This window comes from Dermacentor andersoni, chromosome 8 (assembly GCF_023375885.2).
Source record: "Dermacentor andersoni chromosome 8, qqDerAnde1_hic_scaffold, whole genome shotgun sequence".
In the NCBI taxonomy this organism is placed as follows: domain Eukaryota; kingdom Metazoa; phylum Arthropoda; class Arachnida; order Ixodida; family Ixodidae; genus Dermacentor; species Dermacentor andersoni.
Window position 1 is genome coordinate 22,683,896 of NC_092821.1, and position 25,093 is coordinate 22,708,988.

Here is a 25,093-nt window from a genome sequence, read left to right on the forward strand (position 1 = left end):
AGACCGGCTCGACGAAAAACATCCAGGACTGCTGAGAGGCGCTCGAGGGGCGTAGCGAATGTTGGGGAGAATACTATAACGTCGTCCAAGTAGCACAGGAACGTGGACCATTTGAAACCGTGAAGAAGGGAGTCCATCATGCGCTCAAAAGTGGCAGGAGCATTACATAAGACCAAACAGCATCACTTTCAATTGATAGAGACCGTTTGGTGTTACAAAAGCAGTCTTCTCGCGGTCGAGATCGTCCACGGCAATTTGCCAGTAGCCGGAGCGAAGGTCAATAGAGAAGTCGCGAGCACCGTGGAGGCAGTCAAGGGCGTCATCAATCCGAGGTAGGGGATACACATCCTTTTTGTAAACCTGTTAAGGTGCCGATAATCCACGCAAAATCGCCATGAGCCATCCTTCTTTTTGACCAGTACAACAGGCGACGCCCATGGACTACATGACGGTTCAATAATGTTCTTGGCAAGCATTTTGCGAACTTCTGCGTGAATAACTTGACATTCAGCCGGTGACACTCAATACGGGCGGCGATGAATAGGAGGGGCATCGCCGGTATTAATGCGATGTTTAACAGCTGTAGGTTGGGCCAAAGGACGATCGTTAAAGTAAAAAATATTGTGGTAGGAAAACAGAATGCGGTAGAGCTCACGAGCGCGCTCGGATGGTATGTCGGGCGCAATCATTTTCTGTAAGTCGGCGATGGTACAAGTTGCCCACTGCGATGGTAGAGGAGGATCGGCTGAATTGTCGTCTACTGCAATAGATGCTACTGAGGGATCCTCGAATGAGCAAAGCTGGGATTGTCATCGTTGGGGCGAAGGCGAACGAGAATAGGGGCGGTTCGAAGCAGGAGAATCAGTGGCAGCATTATCGGAGCGTGCGACAAAGGGACGAGAAGGGCCACCTGAGGGGCGAGAGTAGTCAGTATAAGTAGACTGGGTCGGGGAACTCCAGCGACTGTGACAGTGCCGAGAAATGTGCCCGATTCGACGGCAGTGAAAACAAATGGGCTTGTCGTCAGCAGTGCCATTCAGATGGGTTGCGGAAACGTGGTGGGTAATAAGATGCGGGACGGGGCCGAATCGATGCGATGAAGCCGGGTGGGTATCAGGGCGATGGGCCGAGCAGATGGTGTGAAGACCCATGTTTGCGAATTCCTGGTGGACAACTGCCTGGATCAGTGAGACCGTGACTGCAGATGTGTTGGTGGGACTGGAGTCGAAGGCAGCCGGATAGGCGGCCTCGATCTCACGCCGGACGATCCTGGTAACATCGACAGTGTTGTTGGGACAAGGAGCATTGGCACAGGAAGATGTCGCTGGGGTGTTGGGCAGACGGGCAAACTGTTGGTCGATACGTCGGCTTTTAGCGAGTTCCAGGCGGTGACACTCTTTTATAACTGCATCCACCGTCGCCACATTGTTGAAAATGAGCAAGTTGAAGGCGTCATCGGCAATGCCTTTGAGGATGTGGGAGACCTTGTCGGACTCAGTCATGTGTGCGTCAACTTTGCAGCACAGAGCCAAGACGTCCTGAATGTATGTGATGTAGGGCTCCGTTGATGTCTGCGCGTGGCTGGATAATGCCTTCTGCGCGGCAAGTTGGTGACCGTATGGGCTGCCGAACAAATCTTGGAGCTTTTGCTTAAGCGAATCCCAACTGGTGAGCTCGTCTTCATGCGTCCGAAACCAAACTTGAGGTGTGCCACCGAGGTAAAAGACTATGTTGGTGAGCATGATAGTAGGGTCCCATCGGTTATTGTGGCTGACGTGTTCGTACAGGCTGATCCAGTCATCGACGTCTTCCCCATCCTTGCCTGAGAATACGCCAGGATCACGGGGAGCGGGGAGAGTGATGTAGGTTGTCAAAGCAGCAGCAGGTGTTGGAGCCGGCGGAGTCGAGTTGTCGCCGGGAGCCATGAAGGAAGGCTCGACGTATCGTCCACTATGAAGCTCCGTGACGAGGTACAGGGAACGTCCACCTCCACCAGATATGTTATGTAGGAAGACACAGACGAAAAGCTATATACAACTATATTAACAAGGGAATACGCCACACTTGGCCAAGAGGCAATAGCCTGCACTAGCCTCCAATCGTCGTCGTCTTCTTAATGCTCGCATCTTCGTCATTGAAAACACTGTTCCGTAGCAATATTGTTGACCCAGAGAAGGGCCATCATGGCAACCAGGCCCGGGGCTCCCAGTGAAAACCATTTGTAACTGGCCCTGCCACCTCTTTCATTTTTCGAAGGGCGCAACTCGGCAATTTGGTTCCTGCAGCTGCAGGCCCACTTCTTCCTCCACTGGGCCAGCTCAAAGCGAGACAAGCTGTTGAGTTCCTGCCTATCAGCCCTCTGGCAGTCCGATCCCTACGCTGCACCGTATATTCCACAGCTTTCGACTTAAACCTAACTGAAATTATGGTCATTGCCCACTGCAAAAGCAACACAGAAAGAAAAGTTATCAACAGACAATGCTGCCAGGGAGCAATGGCCTTCAATGTAAAAAAAGAATCATACAGATCTACACACTGTGGGAATCAGGTAAGCAAAGGTTTGTCAAGATGGCTAGATAAAACAATGCATCATGGTAAAAAATGCAGATTTCGTCATTGAACCCACCCCATAATGGTTATCAGCCACAGTGACCTGCCTTGCAGAACAAAGGGATAATAGTCTCAAGCCATTGGCACTGCACCTCGACGATGCACGAGATAAGACCATGTGAAAACTGCCGGCATTGACAGCTTCAAGTTTACTGTCTATTCCACTGAGACCGCTGCATGTACCACGGTGTGGTCTATGCTTAGCAGGAACACTGGTGTTCGTGTGCACAATGCTTCAGCAGAAGCCTCTGCTGTAGAGCTGACTGAGCGGAGCGTGACGGTGCATCCAGTTGGCTTCATCATCTTTGCAACCAAATGCACTGCATGCACCTGATGGCTCTGGAGACCTTCTGACCCTCCATCATATGCTGGCCATGCGTGCATTACTGATAGTGTGACAGCACAAGCGTGCCCTTCAGTGTCTACATGCAGTAAACTCCTGCTTAACTAAAAGCTGCAAAAATGGGGAAAAAATTTTGAAATAAACAAAATCTCGACGTAGAAGCCCGGTGACTGTGGATAGATCGCATGAAGCCTTTCCAAAATGGTGCCAGTGTTATTCTCGGTCACTTTCGCATGCCTCGGCACTGGGGATGTAGGTGTCCATGAGCAATGCCACTACTGACACTGTGTCAAGACAGCGCAATTTGCACAGAGTCCGGACAATTCACCCTAATGCAATATTTGCAGCTAGTTATCCGAGCATAACCGCTTCCAGACTTCCAAAATGCTGGTGCTGTTACTTTCTGCATCGTAATGAATTCCAGACAATTTAACTTCAGAAACTGAAACTGAACATCAGAAGAGGGTAATTTTCGCACCTTTAGGATATGCCCCATGAGTCACGCTGCATTCACGCCTCCCCACCGTGCTAGCACGAAGAAAGCATCGTTATCAAGTCGCAATCTCATTGCAATGCTGTGGGCTCACAGCTTCTTGAGAGTGCAGCACAAGGGCTAACCGTGCCTGCTCAAAAGTGCCAAACATCTTACTCAAGGTAACAATTAATACACGGTAACCAAATTGATGCACAACAGAGATCAACCTAAATGATAAGGAAAAAAATGTCTTTGGCTCCCAGTTCACTGCGGCTGTGTGAGGCAACAACAAAGTGCAGCAAGCAGTCGAGCAAGTGCGTGCAAGCGGTGTTAGACACAACAAAGGGGGAAAGATAAGCCTTAATCAATATTTTTTAGGTATCAGACCGCAAGTCAGCAAGGGTTTGTCATAATTACTATCACAACAAAATTAGGTCCCTCCGTTTCCCTTAAACTTTTTGTTCATTTAAAAGGCACTGTGTCACTAGGATTTTGTTGGGTGTGAAAAGGCAAAGTTTCCCAACTCACCTGCTACCTCATCATGCCTGCTGCCTACAGAGTCGGCCGTGCTGGTGCCACTGGCCTCCGAGTCTGAGCTGCTAGGCACCAAGGTCGCCGAGGAGCCAGTCTCGGGGGTGTCTGACACAGCCCATCGCACGTCTCTTCCTAGCCTTGTCACAACAGGCAATGTCAGACATGCCCCACTGTCCGCAGCTGCTAAATACCAAGAGGCTCAATCAATCAACATTTACCATGCAAGCACAAAGCACATACACCACCTGGACAACACAACCGCAACACATCTTCATAATCAGCCATTTTTTATGTCCACTACAAAACAAAGGCCTCTCCCAACGATCTCCAATTACTCTTGCCTTGTGCTATCTGACCTCGTGTTATGCCTACCCATTTCCTCATTTTATCCCCCCCACCTAATTCTCTGCCATCCTCAACTGTGTTTCCCTTCTCTTGGCATCCATTCTGTAATTCTAATAGACAACCGGTTACTCGCCCCATGCATTACACTGCCTGCCCAGCTCCCTCTCCTCCTACTAATGTCAACCAGTGTATCAGCTATCCCCGTCTGCTCTCTGATCCACGGTGTTCTCTTCCTGTCTTATTGCATTAGGCTGAAGATTTTTCGTTCCGTCGCTCGTTGTAGGGTTCTCCATTTTTTCTCAAGCCTCTTTCTTAACCTCCAAGTTTCTGCCCCATATGTCAGTACCTGTAGAATGCAATGATTGTAACTTTTCAAGGATAGCGGTAGCCTGCCAAGGTTACTAGAACACAAGGTTGCAACAAAGGTCGTTTGTCTAACAGCAGCGATCCCATGTGACCCAACAAGCCTGCATTAAAGGAGTTCTGTCAATGTTTTTAACTTGTAACTTTTTATTGGCATTAGTACATGACAGTTCAAGCCCTCTAAAGCTTAGAAAATTTACTTAAATTAAGTTGGTGCTTCACAATTTCTGGCGTGTGTCTCCACCATAGCTGCGCATGGCTGTAAGCACAGCTGAGCACGTATGCACCCACGCACCCTGCTTTAGAGGTAACTTGCCACATGTTGTGCGCGGCGAGACGGCGTGGCACTATGTTCGGGACTGTTTTGGGACTCGAACTCAGGACCACCGCCTTTCCGGGGCAGCCACTCTACAACCTGAGCTAACCAGGCAGCTAGCAGACGGCAGGGCAAAGTTGAATTTATCAGCACCTCGAAGCAAAGGCATTTGACATCAAGAGTTTGACATAAAGTTCTGCGGAAACTGCAAAGGCACCCCCGTATTACATGCAGAACAAAACGATTTTCAGCCTAAAGCTCCAGTTCTAGAAATGCCTTCACCAAGTTCTTTCAGTGCCAGTGTCGTCACCTCTCTTATCTTGCATCTCTCGTTCACGTTGTAGCTTGCTTTCCATTTGAATTTTGCACACTTGTGTCATACACGAATGAAAACTTTTTTAATGGTTTTTGTTGTTCCCGAATATCAACTCGCATTATATTCAAGTCCGTACTGTACATGGTTTTTTGTGGTACTTTTGGTAAAACTTGGCACACCATTGGGCACGCTTTCTAACGGGGTATAGCGAATCAGAGCACGATAAGACCAATGCAAAGGAGGAGAGCACGTGGAGCAATTGAACAAGGAGCAGAAAAGAGAAAGCTCTGTATGCTTGGTACAAGTCACGTGGCGTGAGTCACTCGTTTTAAGAAGCAGGGAAAAAGCTGCAGACATGCTGCGGATGATAGACTGCAAGCGCGCAGGGATTGCCTAGGTGATGGAAAAGCCTCTATTCGTAGCCTCCAAGATGGGGCAGTATGTGTAGCTGCCTGATGTTGGAACCCATGTTTTGCTCCGACTGCTTGTCAGCAGCATGCATTCAAGTGACAATCTCCACACTGAATGTGTCTGTGTAGCCACTCTTCACCTTTTCAGTTTCCACCCAAAATGTAAGCACTTTCCTCCATTGCATTCTGTTCCGTGTTGCTTTGCCTGCTTCTTGCGAAAGCCAATTGTGAAGAGTGGTCCCGGTGCATTAAGCATCGACGCTCGCAAACTTAAAAGTGCCCAGACGTCCTGGTCACATGGTTCAATTGTCAGATACGCATGGCTGCTTAGTCTATATCTTGAAGTGCTATTGTAGTGCATGCAGACAAGGATGCAAGAATACATGTGAAAGACACACACACAGTGCTATGTGCCTACGTGCGTCTTCTTGCATCCTCATCTGCATGCACAACAAAAGTACTCCAAGATGCCACATCAACAAGCACGTGTTGCGACACTAAATGGCTCCACTTAGTCTACCATGTTTTGTCCGTGTGCAAGGTTCAGAAAACTGTCTTGGTTGTATTGCTGTACCACTTATAGAACAGCTATTAGAAACGACAACAAGGTGTTGAAGCGGAATTTTCAATACACTGGATTAACAGGTGTCCTAACGGGATAAGTGCCTCTACGCTGACCCATCTTACAACATCTCAGAGCTTCCACTCACCCAGAGATGGTGGTGCGGTGTGCGCCCCATCAAGGCTGCTGTCCTCACTGTGGTCCAGCTCGAGGTCAGCCTCACACAAGGTGTGGAGAAACGCTTCCTTCTTGCGCTGTCAGAGGAACATGGGGGTACACTTGTTGAACACTGATAGTGAATACAGACAAAATCTTGATATAACAAAATGGGATATAATTTTATAACAAATGGATATAAATAAAAACCAGATGAAAGAGACTGAAAAAATAGCGGACAAAATGCGATGAATACCTTCTGATGAATTCACAAGTATTTTGTTGTTGAAACCTATGTTATCAGAAGCTGACGAAGTTTTCAGTTTCATTAGTAAAGATAAGATATCGGTCTCACTAATTACTATTTCGTACATTGAGTTGTTGGAAGTATTCATTGTGATAGGGGCTAAAAAGGCCTCTTCTCGGGTAAAAACTGATCTGAATGCTTTATTGGAAACTTCAGCGCAGTCAGCCACAGGAATACTGCCTCCTACAGCATCGGTCGTGGTTACATCGGGATTATTAGAAGGATTGAATGTCTGCCAGATCTTTCGAGGGCTGTTTGCTAGCACTCATGGTAGATCGTGTGTGAAGAAATGGCGACGAGTAGATATCATCACCGACTGATATTCCTTATCGCAGGCTCTGTAGCGTTGCCAGGAATCGGACTGCCTGTTTAGGTTGGCCTGTCTGTAGAGGCGTTTCTTCTTATTAGATGGCTATTAAACCAAGGCACAAAATACTGTTGGAATACTGATTTGTATTGGTCTCATCCGTCTTCCTACTCTGAGTCGCTACTTGGCAAAAGGAGACCTGTATGGCGTCGTAATCATTCGTCAAAATATGAGCCATGACCACTTTTTCCTGCTTTTGAGGTTCTGGCATTTTGCGGACAATGAACTGGTTGCAGAATCGCAAGATCGTGTTTTTAAGATCCGGCCTCTCGTAGAGAAATTGAACCAAAATTTTGCCACTGTGCTTGAGCCGGGAAAGAAGGTCAGGATTGACGAAACAATAGTGCCATGGTGTGGCCTACTTTCGTTCAGATAGTACCGCATTTACTCGCATAATGATAACATTTTTTTGTTAAACAAATCGATGAAAATTCAGGAGTACAATCATTACGCGGTGTTAAGAACAGCCAGCTGCAGTGCAAGTTTTGCCGGCCAGTTGCGACAGTGGCGGCAACTTTCCTGGAGCATCGCCGCATACCTCTAGCCAGGGCATGACTAAGTCGACTGTGTGTCGAGAACAATACGTGTGCCCCGAACTCTCCGTCGCTGGAGCAGAGTTCGATGAAGCAGGCTTTGTGCCTGCACTCGCCACCACCGCCCTGGCTTGCCGCAAGCGGGGAAGTGCCGCGGGAACGTCGTCCAAGACCCCTTCCCATGCACCCTTCATGAAGCCCCGAGTTCTGTGAAGACAGTCGGACATCGGCGGGCTCCGTGATCCTGTGTGAGTGTGTATGTGTGTGTGTGTGTAAGTAAGCCCTCGCGCAAAGAGGTGGCCGTTTTCCGTCGCCTGGGTATCGAGGGAGGACCGAGTGTTTATAAACCGCTGTTGTGTGGATGCTCAGTACACTCTCTCTAGCAGTCATGTTAGACTGATACACTCTCTCTAGCAGTCATGTTAGACTGATACACTCATTCTCAAGCAGTCATGTTAGAACTGATGCACTTTCTCTCGCAGTTATGCTAGACTGTTGTAGATACTGTATATAAACCGATATTCCTCTTTCTCGATGAGAAACAGTCCTTCCCTTCATCAACGTCCTCAGCGTGGATAAGTTGGACGACGGCATGGGCCAGCTACCTTCTAATTCATGCCGGACTCCAATCTTGACAACGGGTTATGAGCGATTGGATTGAGCCCCCAATCTTGACAGCGGGTTAAATTTTCTGCGAAAAGAAAACCTTTTTTTTTTTTCATCCTGCGTTTGCTGCGGGATGACAGCAGCTCAACCAACAGGCGGCTGCCACTGTAACAGTGCGGGACACTAAAACAAAGATGGCGGCCGGCGGAGCACGCTGAACGCACCGAACTTGATTATTTTTTCTTCTTGTGAGTACATTATGTGCATTCAAAGGTTTCTTCCATATCAGTAATTAATAATGTCGTTAATATCAGGAAGTTTGTGGCAATAACGTAGCCATGTCCACTTTGAAGGGACAGAAACAGAGATGGGCACGCTTAGCTGCCAGTGAGATAGAAACACACGACGGGCATGCTGCGAAAAGTGCGGCACTTGTATTCACTATCATCCTAATATGGCACGTTTCTGCTAACGGTGGGCGAAAATCTTAGCTGCGTTAGAAGGGTAGGCGCATGAATAGGGTACAGTTCTAATGTATCTGTGTAAATGTGGCTACTGTTGTTGCCGCTCGAGAATTGTTACGGCCCCCAAGTGCAGACGAGGGAAATCGAAAGGTGCCTTTTTTGTTGTGGTTGTTTTGAGCACAACCATTATAAAGCCTACAAATAATAATGTTAAGGCAAGTTTGGTCGTAGCTTTTTTTTTTTATGGAAGTGTGGAAAGTGATGAAAGGAATGAAATGGGGCATCTGCTTAAGAATCTGTTTGGTGAGTGCAAACAGCTTGGTATGGCTTGAAGAGCGTAGCATTCAATTAGCGTAGCATTCAACAGCATTCCACAAATGGTAAGCGCAATCATCATTAGCAAGACTTGGCACACGACATATAGCTGCGGCAAGTTCGAGATGCGATCATCACGCTGGAAAGAAAAGAAATTGAATTTTGAGGACAAAACTTAGGGGTGCGATCATTACGCGAGTGCGATCATTATGCAAGTAAATACGGTATATTCCAGGAAAAGCCCATGAGTACGGGGTCAACCTCTTCAAGGCATGTAGAAAAGACGGTTACATGCTAAAAGTCGAAATATATGCTGGAAAGTCTGATCGACAAGTTGGCGTAGGACAGGCTGAAGATGTAGTTTGAAACTCATGCAAAATTACAAAGGAGTTGGGCGCGCACTGCACATAGACAACGTTCACACACGCTTGCTGCTCACTCTTTGCCTTCTGAAGGTGGACACTTTCAATCGCGGTACAATTCACTCAACAAGGAAAGGACTGCCAAAAGATGTCACTGAAGCGAAGGTTGCGAAAGGAAGTGTGATCGGACTTCAGTCCAAAGATGGAGTGAAGGTACTGAAGCGGTTTTCTTGAGTGCGCTCACCTACGCAGTTCGCTTACGCTATGGACGTAAATATTAGTGCAAGAGCAGGAACATTTGACACTTTGCGAAATATTCTCGTGTGTGCATTTTTTAAGCCTTATGTGTATAATAATGCATCGAATTTTTAATTCTTATGTTTACTTCCTTTTTTGATCGTTGTCATTCATGAATAAACAGTACATATATACCAACGCAAAATATTTTTTTCTCACTTTATGGTCACCCTAGAAAAATTACGGGAAATTTTTTTCGAAATAGGTCCCTCAGAAGAATTGGAATCTGCAATAAAAAAATCGATCCTGGGTGTTGCATATGGTAAAAAAATTGACCCTCGAAGGGTTAACAACCATGACGCGCGAGTAAGCTGTCCATCTGTATCCTTTTCAAACTGCAAATTTTCATATCTTGATGTCACTTGATCCATGCCATGCCTTCATTTTCTTGTTTCTTATTTTTAACAGCTTCGCCTATCACCTGTATGTATATGTGTATGCATTCCTCGTATGAACGAGCTTTAGCTAGCACTTGTTGTGTCTCGCTCAATGAGTGTCTTTGTTAGCCCTTCGTTACCACGAATGGTTATTCATTATATCCGTGTTCTTTTCATTTAAGTTTGGCAACCACTACTACGGTGACTAGGACACTAGCAACAAGGCTGTGAACCACCAACCTTTGCACGCGCTGCCTCCCTCTCACAGGCGAGTGCCTTGAAATGCCTCATAAGCAGCCGCTTCTCATTGGTCATCTGCATGCAGGAGTAAAAAACTTAGTGTGCCACAATTACTTTGACCAACATTTCAAATATCACACAGTGGTTCAAACAAACCTTGGCACCTGACTTGCAGCTTACGCCTACAGACCAACTTGCTGAAGTTACAAGAGGCCTCCAGGCTTTTTGAGTATATAAGCAGTAATTTTTCGCCTATTTCACGCTTCAGTGACAGTGCCTGATCAACACCAGCAGCAGCCCTACAAACATCTAGCACAAGATAAACAATTCTCCCAGCAACATCGACTGTCTTGCATCGGTGTATGGTGTCTTAGGCCTGTAATTTTCCTAAACTCGTCAACTAATCACCTCATGTACATGACAGCGACATGCATGCACTTAATGCTGTCATCTTTATAATCCATGTATTATCTGTTTCATACATAGTAGGCAACACTAGGAAGGCTAGAGACTTCTCTCACTGCTTGTATGTGCAAACAAGAAAATAGTGAGTCACATATGAAAGAAAGATGTAGGTAATAATCTAATTCAACATGAAATTAAGTCCCATAGGCTGCGGAGTGCGATGCAATTATCACACGCAATGCGTCACCTGTTTGACCCTGTACACCCCCAAATGGGCAGAGTGACACATTTCTACGACCAGAGGCCAGAGAGCAACACTTGTACTCATGACTAAAACACAGTATGTCACATACTGGAAGCGCAAAGGCGCCCAAAAGATTTCGTGATTCGACGTAACCTGATGTCCGGAAGTTGTAACAGACCAAGTTGTTATTCCATAGGAAGTGCCGCACATTAAAAAATATGCACTGCAAAAGGCATGCAGTGGGACTTATCATCATCAGCCTATTTTTCTTTCAACTGCAGAATGAAGGCTTTTTTCAGTGATCTCCAATTACCCCTGTGCTGTGCTAGCCAATTCCATGCTGGACTTGCGAGTTTCCCAATTTCATCACACCAACTAATTCCGCTGACCCTTGACAGTGCCTCCTCTCCCTTGGCATCCATGCTGTAACTCTAAAGGATTACCAGCTATCTCCCTTATGCATTACATGGCCTGCCCAGCTCCATTTTCTACATTGCATACTTTATAAAAATTGACGTTTGACTGTATATACCACTGTACCCATCCTGAATAAAACAGCTGGAACTTACCTTTCATGTCACAGTTCATGTTTCCATCACTGTCCTCGCCTTTCTTTAGCAGTAAACATCTCATGCAGAGAATGCTTGTTAGCTGCGAGTGGTGTGTGCAAATGCCAGCCTCGCTGTACTGCTTGATGCTTTGTCCCCGAAGGTAACATACACCAATTTCCGTAAATTCCAGTTGTTTCAAACGTGCATGCTCACCAGAGGAGGCAAAATGGGCCTGCCAAAGCTTTTGATGCAGGACACGTACGAGCACTGCTGCGTTGCTTCTGCCATGACAGCTGTCAGTCGCCTGCGTCACTGGACAGTGCAGGCGAGACACTGCAGTTAGTGATCTCTCTGCACCTAAGAGAAAAAGGTTATACGCAGTGCAATACCTTTTTCTGGAGGTGTCAGCAGTGTATACAAGATGTAATAACGCCAGTTGCTCATGTCATAAAGCGCGCAAGTTGAACCAGCATGAAAAAATACAGAGCAATGGAAATGAAGCAACATTTTTTGATTGAAGCGCGAGACAAACAAAGCCAAAACATTCAGTAAACCAACATCACGGCTAGCATAGGTCGGCATACCCACACACGTGTATACTGACTCATACTTGCTATGCATTCATCTTGCAGGCACGAGATGAAGGGTGCGAGTGGACAGCATGTGCCGGTTAGCACGAGTGCAAACAAAAGTAGGCAACAGTGATATCAAGTGGACGCACGCATATGTATGCGAGTGGGTGCCGATAAGTGTGAGTGAAAGTGACTATGAATGCAAGTGGGTGTCAGCGAGCAAAAGTAAGTGGAAGTGTCAGTGAGCACATAGCCTGCAAACATGTTGGCTTTTTCTGCCAACTTATGGTAGCAAGCTTAATCCACTCAGATGGCAACTGGAAACTAAAAACAAACACTGCAATATAATGATAGCAGGACGCTTGACATCTACTCATTTTGCTCCCTGGCAGCGTGCTAGGCAGTAGTCATTGCCAACTCATCGGGCCATATTGCTCCTAATGAAGCAAGGTCTTGCAATGCAGACACAGCCAAGTGACACTGCAAGCGAGCTGTGGCCAAAACATACGTAAAGGGACATTAAATAGAAACAATGAATCAGTTTATATTGATAAAAGTGTTCTTGAAAAACACTACTTTCATTGATTTTGCTGTAATAGTGAGGTTGATTGATGTTTCAGTTTTGTATTTTGCACCAGGACCCCGTGGCCACTACATCACAGGTCGCAAAGCATTTTTTCACATTTCGGACGTGGTGGTTCAGCAAAGGTTCACAAAACTTCCTACATTCAGTTTTGGGATTTAAAAAAATATCATGCAGTCCACTTCGAGCAATAAATATTTAACTAGGCCCAAGCGGACGGTGCCAAAGTTTATAATGTCGCAGAAGGCTCGTGTGGGAACTACAAGGCATGGTCGCCACCAGTTTTTGGTTCTTGTGTCTGTGCTGGCATACCAACCGTCTTCTCACAATAAAAGTTGCTTTCTTTTTTTTGGTATAGCGGGAGTCTAATTTACCAACATAGCTAAAATAATTTTTTTTAGCGTCCCTTTAACTGCTACTAGGAAGTAACCGTCAATGGTTCCTTTCTGCAACGTTTTCTTTACACCTTATAATTTAGCCCTGGTGCCCACTGCTTGCAGCTGTTCAGGTTTCAGATGCACAATCTAGACAGTTGTTGCCCATCGAACATGTGGCTCTGACACACGTACAGCATGAATTCAAGAAATGAGTCAATTATTCCAATATATAATGAAAAAATACAATTTCAAAGCTGCTATGGACTAAGTGCCATAGAAGGTGAAATTATCTCTTAAAATGGAAGTAATAATAGCAGGACAAATCAATAATCATTAATTGAAAAGTGCGCAAAAAAAAAAAGAAACGAAATGCGGATTTTAGCATTTGGCTGGATTCCATGGGAAATTTCTGGACGGAGAGCAAACATCCCTGCGACTGAATCCAAGAGTGGAGGCCTCACAAAAGAATAACTGGTTTTGTTAAGTACAGGTAAAGTCTTACCATGCAGTCAGCAGCAATTTATTTTCTTTGTCCTTCCTTTACAAAATGAAAATAAACAACCAACTACTACACTGTCCACCAGCAGCCAAACAGATTTCCAACATCAATTCTTATCACTTTCCTCCTGATGCACAGCTCTCACCCCGGTAATTTCGGCATCCTTAGTTCAACCGTTTGGATCGCCTGAATGCTGCCTGTTCACTGTAATCCTCCGGAGACTTGTTCAGAAATGCATGTTAACTTGAAGCCCACGCTTATCTTGATTTAAATCACCCCTGTGGTGATTGCTCGAAAGGAAACGCAATGAGGCATCTTGGGCGCGTTCTCATCAGGCGTTGTTCGTATCAACTCAAGCATGGGCTTCAAGTTAAGATGCATTTCTGAATACGAGGGTTATAATCTATTTCGCGAACTTGGCCTTTTCGAAGTTGTTCGAGAAGGAAAGAAATCCCTGCAATTCATCAAGGGTGGTTCATGAAGATTGTTTCTTTTTTCCCGCTAGCAGTATTACAACTTGTGCGATGAGGAACGTAGAAGCGGCCACGTATGAGATAACATAGACGGCAAGCTGTGGCACATACTCTTATTATTGACGTCTACAAATCGCCACAAAATCACTACCTTCGGGCATTCGTAAAAGAGGTGCTATTTGAAGGTGCTATAATCAGAAACGACAGACCCAGCCGTCTTAAGTGGTCGGCCCGTAGTATCTTTCAACGCAGCCAGACGCACAACCACAACGCTGCGGATGTTTTTAGGAAGTAAGCGTGAACTGGGATGAAAGAAGCGCTGTTGTTTTGCATCCACGCACGCAAGCTTCTTGATGCCGACTCCGCGCAAGGAAAACAGCTTTGCTTCCTTCGTCGTTTTCAGCCAATTGCCAATCACATTCGGCGCACCTCACTCGCCCAATTCAGCAACGTGACACAACTGCGGTCGAACTCGAGTCACAAAACACGACGCAAGCGTCGCATCGCCGCCTCATGAGCATTCGATAATAAACAAAGCGATATCACGGGCGATCGAACAAATAACACAGGGAACCGTGCTCACGTGATTCGATGAGTCGAAATTTCGCGCTTCGGAGCTCAGCTGCGGAAACCGTTGATCACCTGAAAGTGTCCTCTCCGCCGCGCCGCAATAACGTCGGCATTGCGCGACCGTCCGCTCAAGTCCTCCTGTTTACGCACGATAAGGCTTTACGCAACAAAATAATCGGCATATCGCGCCAATCACACCGTATTATCGATAACGGCCGCAACACGAGTGACAGCTGTTTACTAGCGTTGCCTTGGCAGCGCGAATATCTGAACGGCAAGGCCCGCATATGAAAAAAATCAAATTGGTGAGCCTTATCCCTGGCTTGTAAAACTCACATAAAAACCAATAAAAGAGTCGTTATTTTTTTAAATGTTTATTTAGCAGTTTTTTGGAGTTATTGCGCTTTTTAATGAGGACATAAACATAAGATATAAAGCTGTGTTTGGACTAGACGGCGCGAGAGTCGATCTGACCTACTTAAGAAGTTCGTTGCGGTGCGGTTTTTGTCAGGTTGTGCTGTTGGTGTGTGGACGCTGCAGTGTGAATTCACGTAGGGCTCTCGTCTAAGGTTTCCTTTGCTCAGGCGTCTGTATACCTTCGAGACACGGTTCGTGTAAGGTGAGTAAAGAAAAGGCAGTTAAGTTTGGTCAATGCTAGTGAAAGTTCAGCGGATATGGTTCCCTCTACTTGTGTTCATATGTCTCTAAGGTTCCAAACTTCTACGTTGTTTAGTCATTTACGCACCAGGTATATTGTTCGACGGAGAGCCGCTATCGCGCAAACGAGTCGTGCATGAGCTGTCAGCTTGAAACCGGCGGCTTTTGAGCAGACCGCTTGCGGAAGTAGGCGAAAAATTGTCTTTCGGTGCAGCCTTATAGGGTCGGTGCACATTTTATTAGTTCTTCCGTGATATTTTACATCCTGTGGCGCGGAAAACACTCATATCAACCGTGAAACTGCTCCCAGTGCCGAATGAATTCGAGCACTGTACCCAAAAAGCGACCATTTTCGACATCCAGACGGCTTCTAGGCGGACCAATCGCGATTCGCAGCTGCCAAACGAACGACCAATGGAAAACGAGCTTATCAGAGCCAATAGTAAGAGACGTGACGTCAAGAACGACCAGTAGTAGCTCGCGGAGCTTATGACGTTGCTCATCTGTCATGAGGGGGTTTTTTGTCGTATTTTTTGTTTAGTCTTCGCGCTCGGCCATTTTTTTACTAGTTCTGTTTCTTGTGTGCGCACGCTTGCATGTTGTGAGCTGTTTCCCGCTGCAGCGCAAGTCCCGTGAAAGTGCCCCGGATTTTTCGCTTCAGGTTTGTGGCGCGTTTTTGTGCACAAACTCCTGGGCCGTTCCGCGTTTTCGTCTTCCGAGCCGTGCGTGAGTGTGTAGCGTTGCCGAGACTCGTTCGCGTTGCTGCCACGTCTGCCCGCACCGGCGGCAGCGCACCTCATTGTGTGTTGCGTTTCTCTCAAAATATCCGCGGCAGCCATTTTGTAACAAAGCTTCTCTGCCAGGGTTTCGCGTTGTCCAGTCTTCGGCCGTGACCGTGCAGCGGTTTTGGCGGTGAGTTTGCGTGTAGCGTGCGGGGCGGCATTTGTAGCATCTGTACTGGGAACCTGCCCCAGAACTTTTATTCTCGAAATTGCTACGCGGGATCCGACTGTGTTTGTGGGTCGTCCTGAACGCAGGCTAGTTTCCGTTAGGCCTAACTTTGCGCAGGAGCGCTTCCGTTAGTCGCCGACCGGGCACGTAACCCTGGCCGTGTGTTGTAGTGCAGTTAGGGTTCTTCAACTCCGTATTCTTCAGATACTGCTAGTTCGCTCGCACACACTCGCTGCGAGCAGGCGGCGTCCGAGGTACGCTCGCTACTGCAGTACGTGCTCTGTCGCTAATTGGCGGGAACGAACTTCCATTCGTGCTGTGATTCAGCCATGAGAAACCGCGTGCGCATTGCAGGATGTTTTGCAGACCGCGATTTCTCGAGCTGCTGGCGCGTTCTAAGTTGCAGCCGCCAGATGCATTCCGTTCCGTGCCCGATTACTGCGGGCTATGCTCGCACTAATTTGTCTGCTCTTGTGCGTAGTCCCGTCCTCTAAGCTGTTCACATTCGTTCTTCGTTATGTGAGTTGTCACTGACGCATTGCGCGAACGCCGAGCACAATCACGTGCTGCCGTTTCAGATGCCCCTCTCGCGGCCTCTTCATCTCTAATGGTTCTGGGCAACTTGCCCGTTCTCAATATAATTCGTCTGCCATTTTCAGGGATGCACTCGTAATCCGTCGTTTAGTTGCTTGCCCTTAGCCGCTGTGCGTGGCTAACGCTCAAGGCGGTTGCCGCGTTTTCCGGGCACTGAACCAGTGAGGCGCGCCCCAAGACAATGCCGATTTTATATATGTTTCGCGGTTTAACCCTGCAGCTATTTGCCGAACTCGTGTGGGCCAGAGTTCGGATAAGGTGCAGAAAACCAAGCATGTTTCGGTGCCCACGGCCTTCTTGCGGGTTGTTGACACTTTGCAAGGTGCCGTGTTGCGAGCCTGTTTCCTTGTGTCGCGCAGGTAACCCAGCCTTCATCTCGACGCATCAGCAATGGCCCGTACGAAGCAGACCGCCCGTAAGTCCACTGGTGGCAAGGCCCCCCGCAAGCAGCTGGCCACCAAGGCGGCGCGTAAGAGCGCCCCCTCGACGGGCGGTGTCAAGAAGCCCCATCGCTACAGGCCCGGCACTGTGGCCCTCAGGGAGATCCGACGTTACCAGAAATCTACCGAGTTGCTCATCCGCAAGTTGCCCTTCCAGCGCCTCGTTCGCGAGATTGCGCAGGACTTCAAGACTGATCTCCGCTTCCAGAGCGCAGCCATCGGAGCTCTCCAGGTGAGCCGGATGCCCGGGAGTCTTTTCTTCCCGTTAATTTCGCTCTCGGGGGGGTCTGTTTCTAGCCCAAGCGGTCGCCCAGCGTTGGATGTAGGTCCACTTTTCTCATTTTTATGCCTTTGTGGTGTGTACGGCCTGGAGACCGGCAAAGTTCACTATTCGCCCAATTTCGAGTGCAGTGTAGTGAATTTCTATTGGCAAACTGGGCACTAGCCATTGGAGAATAGCAAGCTCTGCAGAAAAATCCGAGCGAAGATCGCCACCAGGCTCCTTCACATAATTTCTGGCCCTGCGAAGCTGAGAATATTTCTCCAAAGGACAGTATACTACGCACTTCCTGTTTTGCTTTTGTCCCTTGTCGGCCCATGTTCCTGCTGAAGGTTCCCAGCAATAACTGCACTTCCATGTCAGGCTCTCGTTGGGAACATCCACGACTGTTTGCTTTGTAATCCTTCCTGCCATCTTCCAATCTCGTAACTGTAGTGCTCATTCGCAAAGTCTGCATCGGGTGCCTCTTTAATGCCAGGTTCAAATTTAGCTTGAAGTCCACTCGGACATTGGGCCTCTACGGTGACGTGAAATCCCCTTCTGCAGCAGCGACTGCCATTGGAGGAGCGCTCTCTGTGCCGACAATTCCTGCCCTCATTTGTCGCCACAAACGGTCGTCCCATGTTACACATGGCAACAACCCCCATTTCTGCAGTAACTGTTGCACTTCAAAAGGCCGTGGAAACTTGCTAGGGGTTTTGTGCGGCAGGTACCGCGCCAGTTGTGAGTGTTATGTGGTCGACAAACTGACGCTATGCAAGGTGCACAAATTAACACAGCTCGTAAGATTGCAACTAATTGCCAGACGCTTGTTTTCACTGTTCAAAGAGCTGCCGGCAACTCCAGTGGTGCGGTGGGCGAGTAGTGTGACCGATTCTTGTTGACAAAAACTGTTCCTGGGCATGGCAAATAACCTGGTCTGAACAATCCATAAGTTAGCCTTGTTGATGGCTTCCGTGAGTCGGAAATAACAAATGCAATGTAGACAAGCTTTCTTGTATTCGCTTAATGTCGGCTGGTTTGATACAGTGCATCTTGAAGGCACACTACATTGTTAAATTGTGAGACAACAAACGGCATTGGCAAGCTGAGCTTGCGGACTGTATTTACTTGTAATGTGAGGGTGACATCGGATTCATGGTGATGGCGATGTTTCAGTTGAGTGTTCATTCAAGATGCATAGTTGGTAGTTGCATGCACGCGAGCATCCCAAGTCCGACTGCAGTGGGACCACTCGGTTAACGAGTAGTACACAATTATTTACTACAGCAGCATAGAAGTATGCAATCTATAAGTAAATGAAAAGTGAACAAATTTTCGCATTGCCAATCTAAATTTGTTAAACCTATTTAACAAATGATGTACACACTTTATCTACAAAGTAAATTAGTTGGGACAACTAGCTGTCGCATGAAATTTTAAAGTTCATATTTGAATGCATGCAAAGATGTTCTTCATTTAAAGGGAAGCTGAAGAGTTTTCCAGGGAAAATGAGTGAAGAGCTGTACGTTTTCAACCCTCCGAATCTGAATATCTCATCGAAATTGAGCGAAAGAAAGCGCAAACCGGTTTTATTTCGAAGAAAAGTGCAGCAGACATGGGCAGCTCGTTTCCGCCTGTGATTGGTCGGGCGCCTCGTGACGTCAGCATTGGTGTTCGACCGGCCGCTGCCGCCACAGTTGAAGCATGGTGCAGGGTGGTTTGGCGCTGTGGCTTGCTGAGACAGTCATGGTAAATTTCGAGAGCTTGCGTTTTGCAATTCCGCAACTTTAACCGGCAATTACTTCATTCATAAGTGAAAAATTCCCCCAAAAATTCTATGTGCATAGTTTATAAGGTTCCCGCATCCGTATGTGAGTCTTATTGAATTCGACACTCTTCAGCTTTCCTTTAAGAACATGTTTTAGCTCGTGCACTCCTATCTAAGTACATTACAAGGAGAATTAGATTTCTGCACCAATTGACAAGGTTTGTTGCATTTAAAGGGGTTGGGACACCAAATTTTGAGGCTATAAAAAGCATGTTGTAGGCTGCTTCCGTATGCAAGGACACCCAGAACAAAGTATTGGACGCTGCAAACATTTTAAAATAATTTTAATTCAGCTCCAAAAAGTCATTAAAAACTCCTTCTCGTAGTCGAGACCCATCGCTAGCGCGGCAGTTACTACGTCACAGAGGAGGAACGAAAATATTGACGTCATAGCACACTAGCACAAAAACGTGACGTATGATGAGTAGCGATGAAATGCCGATTACGGAGCATGCTGAGCCGAGCGACCGAGCATAGTCTCCACTATGACCGAGCTATAGGCATATAGAAATCCTTTCTTAATTCAAAGAAAGAGTAAGGCGTGCAGGCACGGACACAAGAGGAGAGAAGTGGACAACACGAACGCCGCACGGCGGCCCGCGAACGGCAAACTGCGTGCGGCGAGTTGCCGAGCGGGCGGGCCTACGTTTGAGCCGGCCGACTCCGAAAGGGACCAGGGTATGCGGCGTTCGTGTTGTCCGCTTCTCTCTTCGCATAGTCGCATAGTTCGGCAGCTCAGAGCGGTCTCTCATTCGCTTGGCCTTTCTCAATGTGAGGGCCTGTCCACGTTACCGGCACGGAAACTCGCCGTTTGCCGTTCGCGGGCCCCCGTGCGACGGCGGTTTTGCTCGCGAACGGCGAGATTTCCTTGCCGTAGAGAGGATGGGCCCGGGACCCATTTGTGCGGCAGCCGTACGGCGAAGCGGCCAATCAGCGACCAAGGAGTGGTCACTCTGGCACCGAGGGCAGCTTCACCGCCTCTGATCGTTCGGCGCCGCCGATATCGTCGCTAGGCCTTTTCCGGTTCACTTCAAAGCTAAAGCGTACGGCGCTTCGGAATGAATCGCAGACTCTCACAAGCCGCAATATTTTCTTACCGTTGTTGTCGCTCTTCGCAATAATTATAATAATTGCGACATGCACTTCGAATCGCCAGTTGTTGACATCTGCTGGCAGAGCACGCGTATGCGCGAGCAGACGACGCAGCATAGTTTTACGTCACTATTTCTTGTGGCCCACGTGACCAATCCATGTTGCGTTTCCTCCTCTGTGACGTCATAGCATCCCCCGGAGCCCCGAAACCGAAATCGCTTGGTATAGTAATGCTATTATTAAATTATTTATCGGACATATATGAATCCCGCTGTGTGTATCGTGCTCCCTGAAGCATGATACAACGTTTGAATCAACAAACGCATGAACGAAAATTGTGATGTCTCCACCCCTTTAAAAGAAACTGAATTGCATCTGATACATCTAGAGCAGACAAAATTGACATGTTACACATGAATCTAAAACAATTCAGTAATATAGAAATACAGCTTTTGCAGAACCCTTGTAAACAACTTAACAAGTTCACGTAAGATGTAAATTGTCATATTAAATTTGCTGCATTTCCTGCACTTGTCACATAGTTCGGCAGTGGTTGATAGACGAGTCATTATTGGTGCTTTCAGTCTTGCATACTATAGCTCTACACCCGAAATGTCAGTGGCCAGCTTGCTCCCCTGCCTATGTCTTTCACGCGGCTTCAAACCTAGCTAGTCTCTCTACCAGGGTGCCCAGTTTTGCACATTGATGTTGTTGCCCATTATGCCTTCCTATATTCTGCGACGGCTTTGCACACCTTCTGGCTGTACTTCATAGCCTTTGCTGTTCGTTGGCCACCATAGAAATTCAGATGTGTGGAGATCGCACCCCACTATGTGACTCATGTGCACGCATTCTTGCTATCTAGGGCAGCTGTAAATCTTCCTTTGCATAGTGCAGTACCATTGTCAGGGTGTCTACCAACCGGGAATTCTCGGGGATTCTGAGTAGGCTACAAATCTTCGGGTAAACGCGGAGAAAATTGGCTGTAATTTTATTGAAACTCTCGAAACTCACTGTAATGCTGGCTCAAGTAACTGACGGGAATCAAAATGAATTGTCTTTGATGCCTTGTCGTCAGCTGGAGGAGTTACCTGTGTACAGTCAACGACAGACTTTCTGGATTCCCGATAATTTAGACGGCTTCGTGGCACCACCACGTACCCCTAGAGTCAATGTATCGGAACGTTTGACATTTCGGAGGCAAGCACTCTTTGCAGGTCCAAAACGGCATCCATCAAAGCCACCATCGCTGTCAATTTTATTACCTCACCGCCTCGAGCGGCTCTCGCACGCAGGTCCACTTGCAGCTGCCTCCAACTGCAGCAGCGCTAGGCAAAGTTGCTTTGACATTCGCTGTTCAGAGTCTTGCCATTTGGTGCCGTGTTTTTCATTGAAAGAATTCGCCACTGTCAGCAATGCGACTCTGCCTTTATGGTCCTTGCTATTGGCTTCGAAGCTCGGAAAGCATGGCACATTGGATAAGGAAGGTTCCTGAATGTTCGCCTCAGTACAGTAGTGTTACGTAGTGCAGCATACACAAAAGTATTGCGGTGATGCATAGCAAGCGTCGAAAGGACCAATTGTCACAGGACCCAGTATGTATTCCTTAATTATACACGCGTACACTAGTCTGTCGCAGTACGAGCACCGACATGCCTGTGTACTGGCACGCATTCAGAGCTTTTTCGTATGCGATTGTGGCGATTTGAGCCCTTAAGACGTGCATTTATTTTGTGAAACTGCCCGCTTTTTTGGGTGATTTGACAGCCCCTAGGAGCACTAAAAATTGTACGTTCACTGTACAGCTGACCAAGAGGATGCTTCGTGAAGCGAACGTGTGTCGGCAGGCAGGACAGAGAGGACTGTCGCATTCAGCAATTGGAAGCCTCCGCTTCTTTGAAGAAGCTGACGCAGAGGTGCAGGTGGCCCTCGTTCAAACCAAGATAATGCAACATAGGCGTTGTGCATGGGCTGAGAGGAGGGTGACCGCTGTTGAGAGCGCTTGTGCAAAAGTGTGGGCATCATACCAATGAGCTTATAATCAATTGGTAAAAATTTGAAAATATTTGCTTCTGTACGTATCTCCTTTTTGTTCCTATTTGAGGACGGTAAGTAATTCGAAATTGGTTTTACCCGTTTTTTCGAAGGCATTTTATTTGCTGAGAATTTTGCTAGCCACCCCACCCCCTTTCTGTTCTTATTGATTATATAAGCACTGCTCCTTATTATACAAACTAGATTAAGTCTCTTTATTTTTTAACATGCTTATTAGAGTGACACCATCGAGCGACATGGTGTCAGCCTACCTTGACATAAAACAAAGTTCTGTCACTCGGGGGGGAAAACCTGCAAACTCTAGGAATTTGGAAATGTCAACTTGGTAGACACCCTTAACTTGCGATTCATCTAAACTGTGCGGGACCTGCCACCATTGCTTAGTGGCTCTAGTGTCGCGCATCCAAGCACGAGGTTACAGGGTCAAATCCCAACTGTGGCGGCCGCATTTCGATCGAGGCAAAATAGCCCGTGCATTGAGAGGCACATTTAAGATCTGGCGACCAAATTAATCCAGGGTACCTAACTATGGCACACCTCATATTCAAGTCGTGGTTTTGGCCTCGTCCAACCCCAGACTTCATTGCAACAGTAGTAACCGTTAGTAGCACGGCAGTAGTGCGCTTGCTTCGGCACTTGTGTTGCTTCTGCCGACCCTGACTTGTGTCCTTTGCGTGCATCCCTGCAGGAAGCCAGTGAGGCGTACCTGGTTGGTCTGTTTGAAGACACCAACCTTTGCGCCATTCACGCCAAGCGTGTGACCATCATGCCCAAGGATATCCAGCTGGCCAGACGGATCCGTGGGGAGCGTGCCTAGAGCTCCTCCGCAAAGGGACACTCCTTCTCTTCTTTTGCCCCGCTCGTCGTCCTTGCTCTACTCTCTCCACGTCATCGTCATCGCGTGCCTGTCCTCCTCCGTCTCGTCATCGGTCTCTGCTCCCTTGTGGCAGCCATGCGCTCAACCAGCTCCGTTGTCTAGCAGCAAGCAGGGTCCACACGCCAGTGCCACCTGGTGTCGTGTGGAGGATGTGTTCACATTGCTGTACGTGCAAGTGGCTGGTGTTCCTGCCACACAAGCGTACACCACTGCGTGCAGCTGCGCACCACCCAGCCAGAGGAAGTGCAGTGTGGACCAACGTCCCAGTGTTGTGGCCCTGCTGTGTATTTATCCCACTTTTGGTTGCGCCGAGCTGCCCCCACTTTGCAGACATTTTACGTCCTCTGTACTTTTTTTTTTTTTTTTTTTTCTTGAGCTCGAGGTAGAATTGGCCTGCACTCTGTAAAGTTCTTGGAGTCCAAAGTTTCTACTGCCTTGTCTCTGAGCTCCTTTGGTTTACATTTCTGTTTTCATTTCATAAATCATGCCATCGTGTAGTGTTGCATTGACTGGTGGAGTGCGGACTGCAGCAGCTTTGCCACGTGCAAAATGGCCCCAGCCACTGGGCCAGGGACACTGCTGCGTCAGTCGTCTGCTAGACCAGCTTGGGGGCCCGCTTGCAGAGAGGATCTTGCAAAGCACCTGGCAAGCTGCACACGTGACGGCTGTGAAGGGTGTCTCCGCAAGGATGCAGCAGTGTCCACAATTCCTCTGCAAGTGGGCCCCTCTTTGCAAGTGCACAAACGCGTACTTAACAAAAGAAAATTGGACCTTGCGCAGCTACCTGCTCGATTTCTCCCTCCACATTTGGAATGGCTTATCGAGGCATTGACTGGACAAAACGGAGGGGAATGATGATGGCCGAGGCCCTCGTGCTGGTCATTAAGCGTGATTCGAAATGTACCTCTGTGAGGTGGGTGCGTTTTTTCTTTTCCAGCGAGTACAGCCTTTACAAACACTGCTCGGTTTAACATGAGCTCTTTGTTTGTGATCGGAATGGTTTGCACGAGGGCGTCGCAATCTCAAGTCTGCTCACATTGCTTCACTCACAAAGTTTTTGTCTACCACTGCCACGTTCCACCGTGCAAAATCAGCCTTGTACACTTTTTGGTTTTCACATGGTTGTAAATCTTTATTTTATTCCGAGACTACTTTCCAGTCTCTTCAGCATACTTTTTTTTTCTTGCTTGCACCCCTTGGATGGAAGTTGACTGTCATCTGTGTACAAGTGTGTCAAGAGGGGCTAACTACAGCGGTTCAGCGTTTTTAATAAGTGTTTGCATATCTATCAGTATCATGTCACCGCCATTACACCTTGCATGTAGCGATAGCTTGTCAAGCGACGGGTTGTAGTACGTTTGTCAACTCTGGTCTTCACCGTGATTGAAACAAAAAGAAATTGGAATAAAGTGCATCACATTCCAATGCTTTGGCTGTGTTGCTGCTTTTGGGACTTCTGTCTGGTGCCTGCCCAGCAAACGAAGCCCGCTTTTGGTTCAACTGTGTCCCATGATTCAGTTCAACTTTCGTACCTGCCATGCTTTTCTTCAGCATTACAAAGTTCTTACTGTAGCTTAAGGGGGAAGTGGGTCCTAAAAATGTTTTTCTTACTTTTGGGGTGAATCTTTAATAAACGCCACTGCCTGGGGTAATTTCTCATGCTGATTTCAGATCTGTAATTAGATTTTTGATAGCTGTAGCAGTTCAAAAAATATTGAGGTCTGAAGTCAAATTAGTTTCAAACTCGTTATGGGGCTTTTTGATG

General features: G+C 47.4%; 2 protein-coding genes across 8 annotated transcripts in view; one reads left to right on the plus strand and one right to left on the minus strand.

The window, feature by feature from the left end:
* LOC126526610 (uncharacterized) overlaps nt 1–14,848 on the minus strand; it is a 113,673-nt gene extending 98,825 nt beyond the window's left edge. The window contains exons 1-5 of one of the 5 annotated variants that reach the window (XM_055068255.2): nt 14,586–14,848; nt 11,712–11,810; nt 10,299–10,373; nt 6,423–6,528; nt 3,957–4,142 (exon numbers count right to left, since the gene is read on the minus strand). In XM_055068255.2, coding sequence (XP_054924230.2) covers nt 3,957–4,142; nt 6,423–6,528; nt 10,299–10,373; nt 11,712–11,786 — 442 coding nt within the window. In that variant the 5' untranslated portion in view covers nt 11,787–11,810; nt 14,586–14,848. Of the gene's footprint in view, nt 1–3,956; nt 4,146–6,422; nt 6,529–10,298; nt 10,374–11,711; nt 11,856–14,211; nt 14,540–14,585 lie in introns of those variants that run through there. The other 4 variants (XM_055068251.2, XM_055068253.2, XM_050174467.3 and 1 more) reach the window with 4 other exon arrangements.
* A 162-nt stretch (nt 14,849–15,010) lies between these two features.
* LOC126526612 (histone H3.3A) lies at nt 15,011–24,753 on the plus strand. 3 transcript variants are annotated; one of them, XM_050174478.3, is made up of 3 exons: nt 15,011–15,191; nt 17,134–17,446; nt 23,140–24,753. In XM_050174478.3, exons 2-3 carry the CDS (start codon nt 17,165–17,167, stop codon nt 23,266–23,268), a joined length of 411 nt encoding a protein of 136 aa, XP_050030435.1. In that variant the 5' UTR covers nt 15,011–15,191; nt 17,134–17,164; the 3' UTR covers nt 23,269–24,753. The 3 variants fall into 3 exon arrangements, with proteins under 3 accessions (XP_050030435.1, XP_050030436.1, XP_050030437.1); XM_050174479.3 differs by lacking the exon at nt 15,011–15,191 and adding an exon at nt 15,781–15,890; XM_050174480.3 differs by lacking the exon at nt 15,011–15,191 and adding an exon at nt 15,964–16,141.
* The last annotated feature ends 340 nt before the right edge of the window (nt 24,754–25,093 follow it).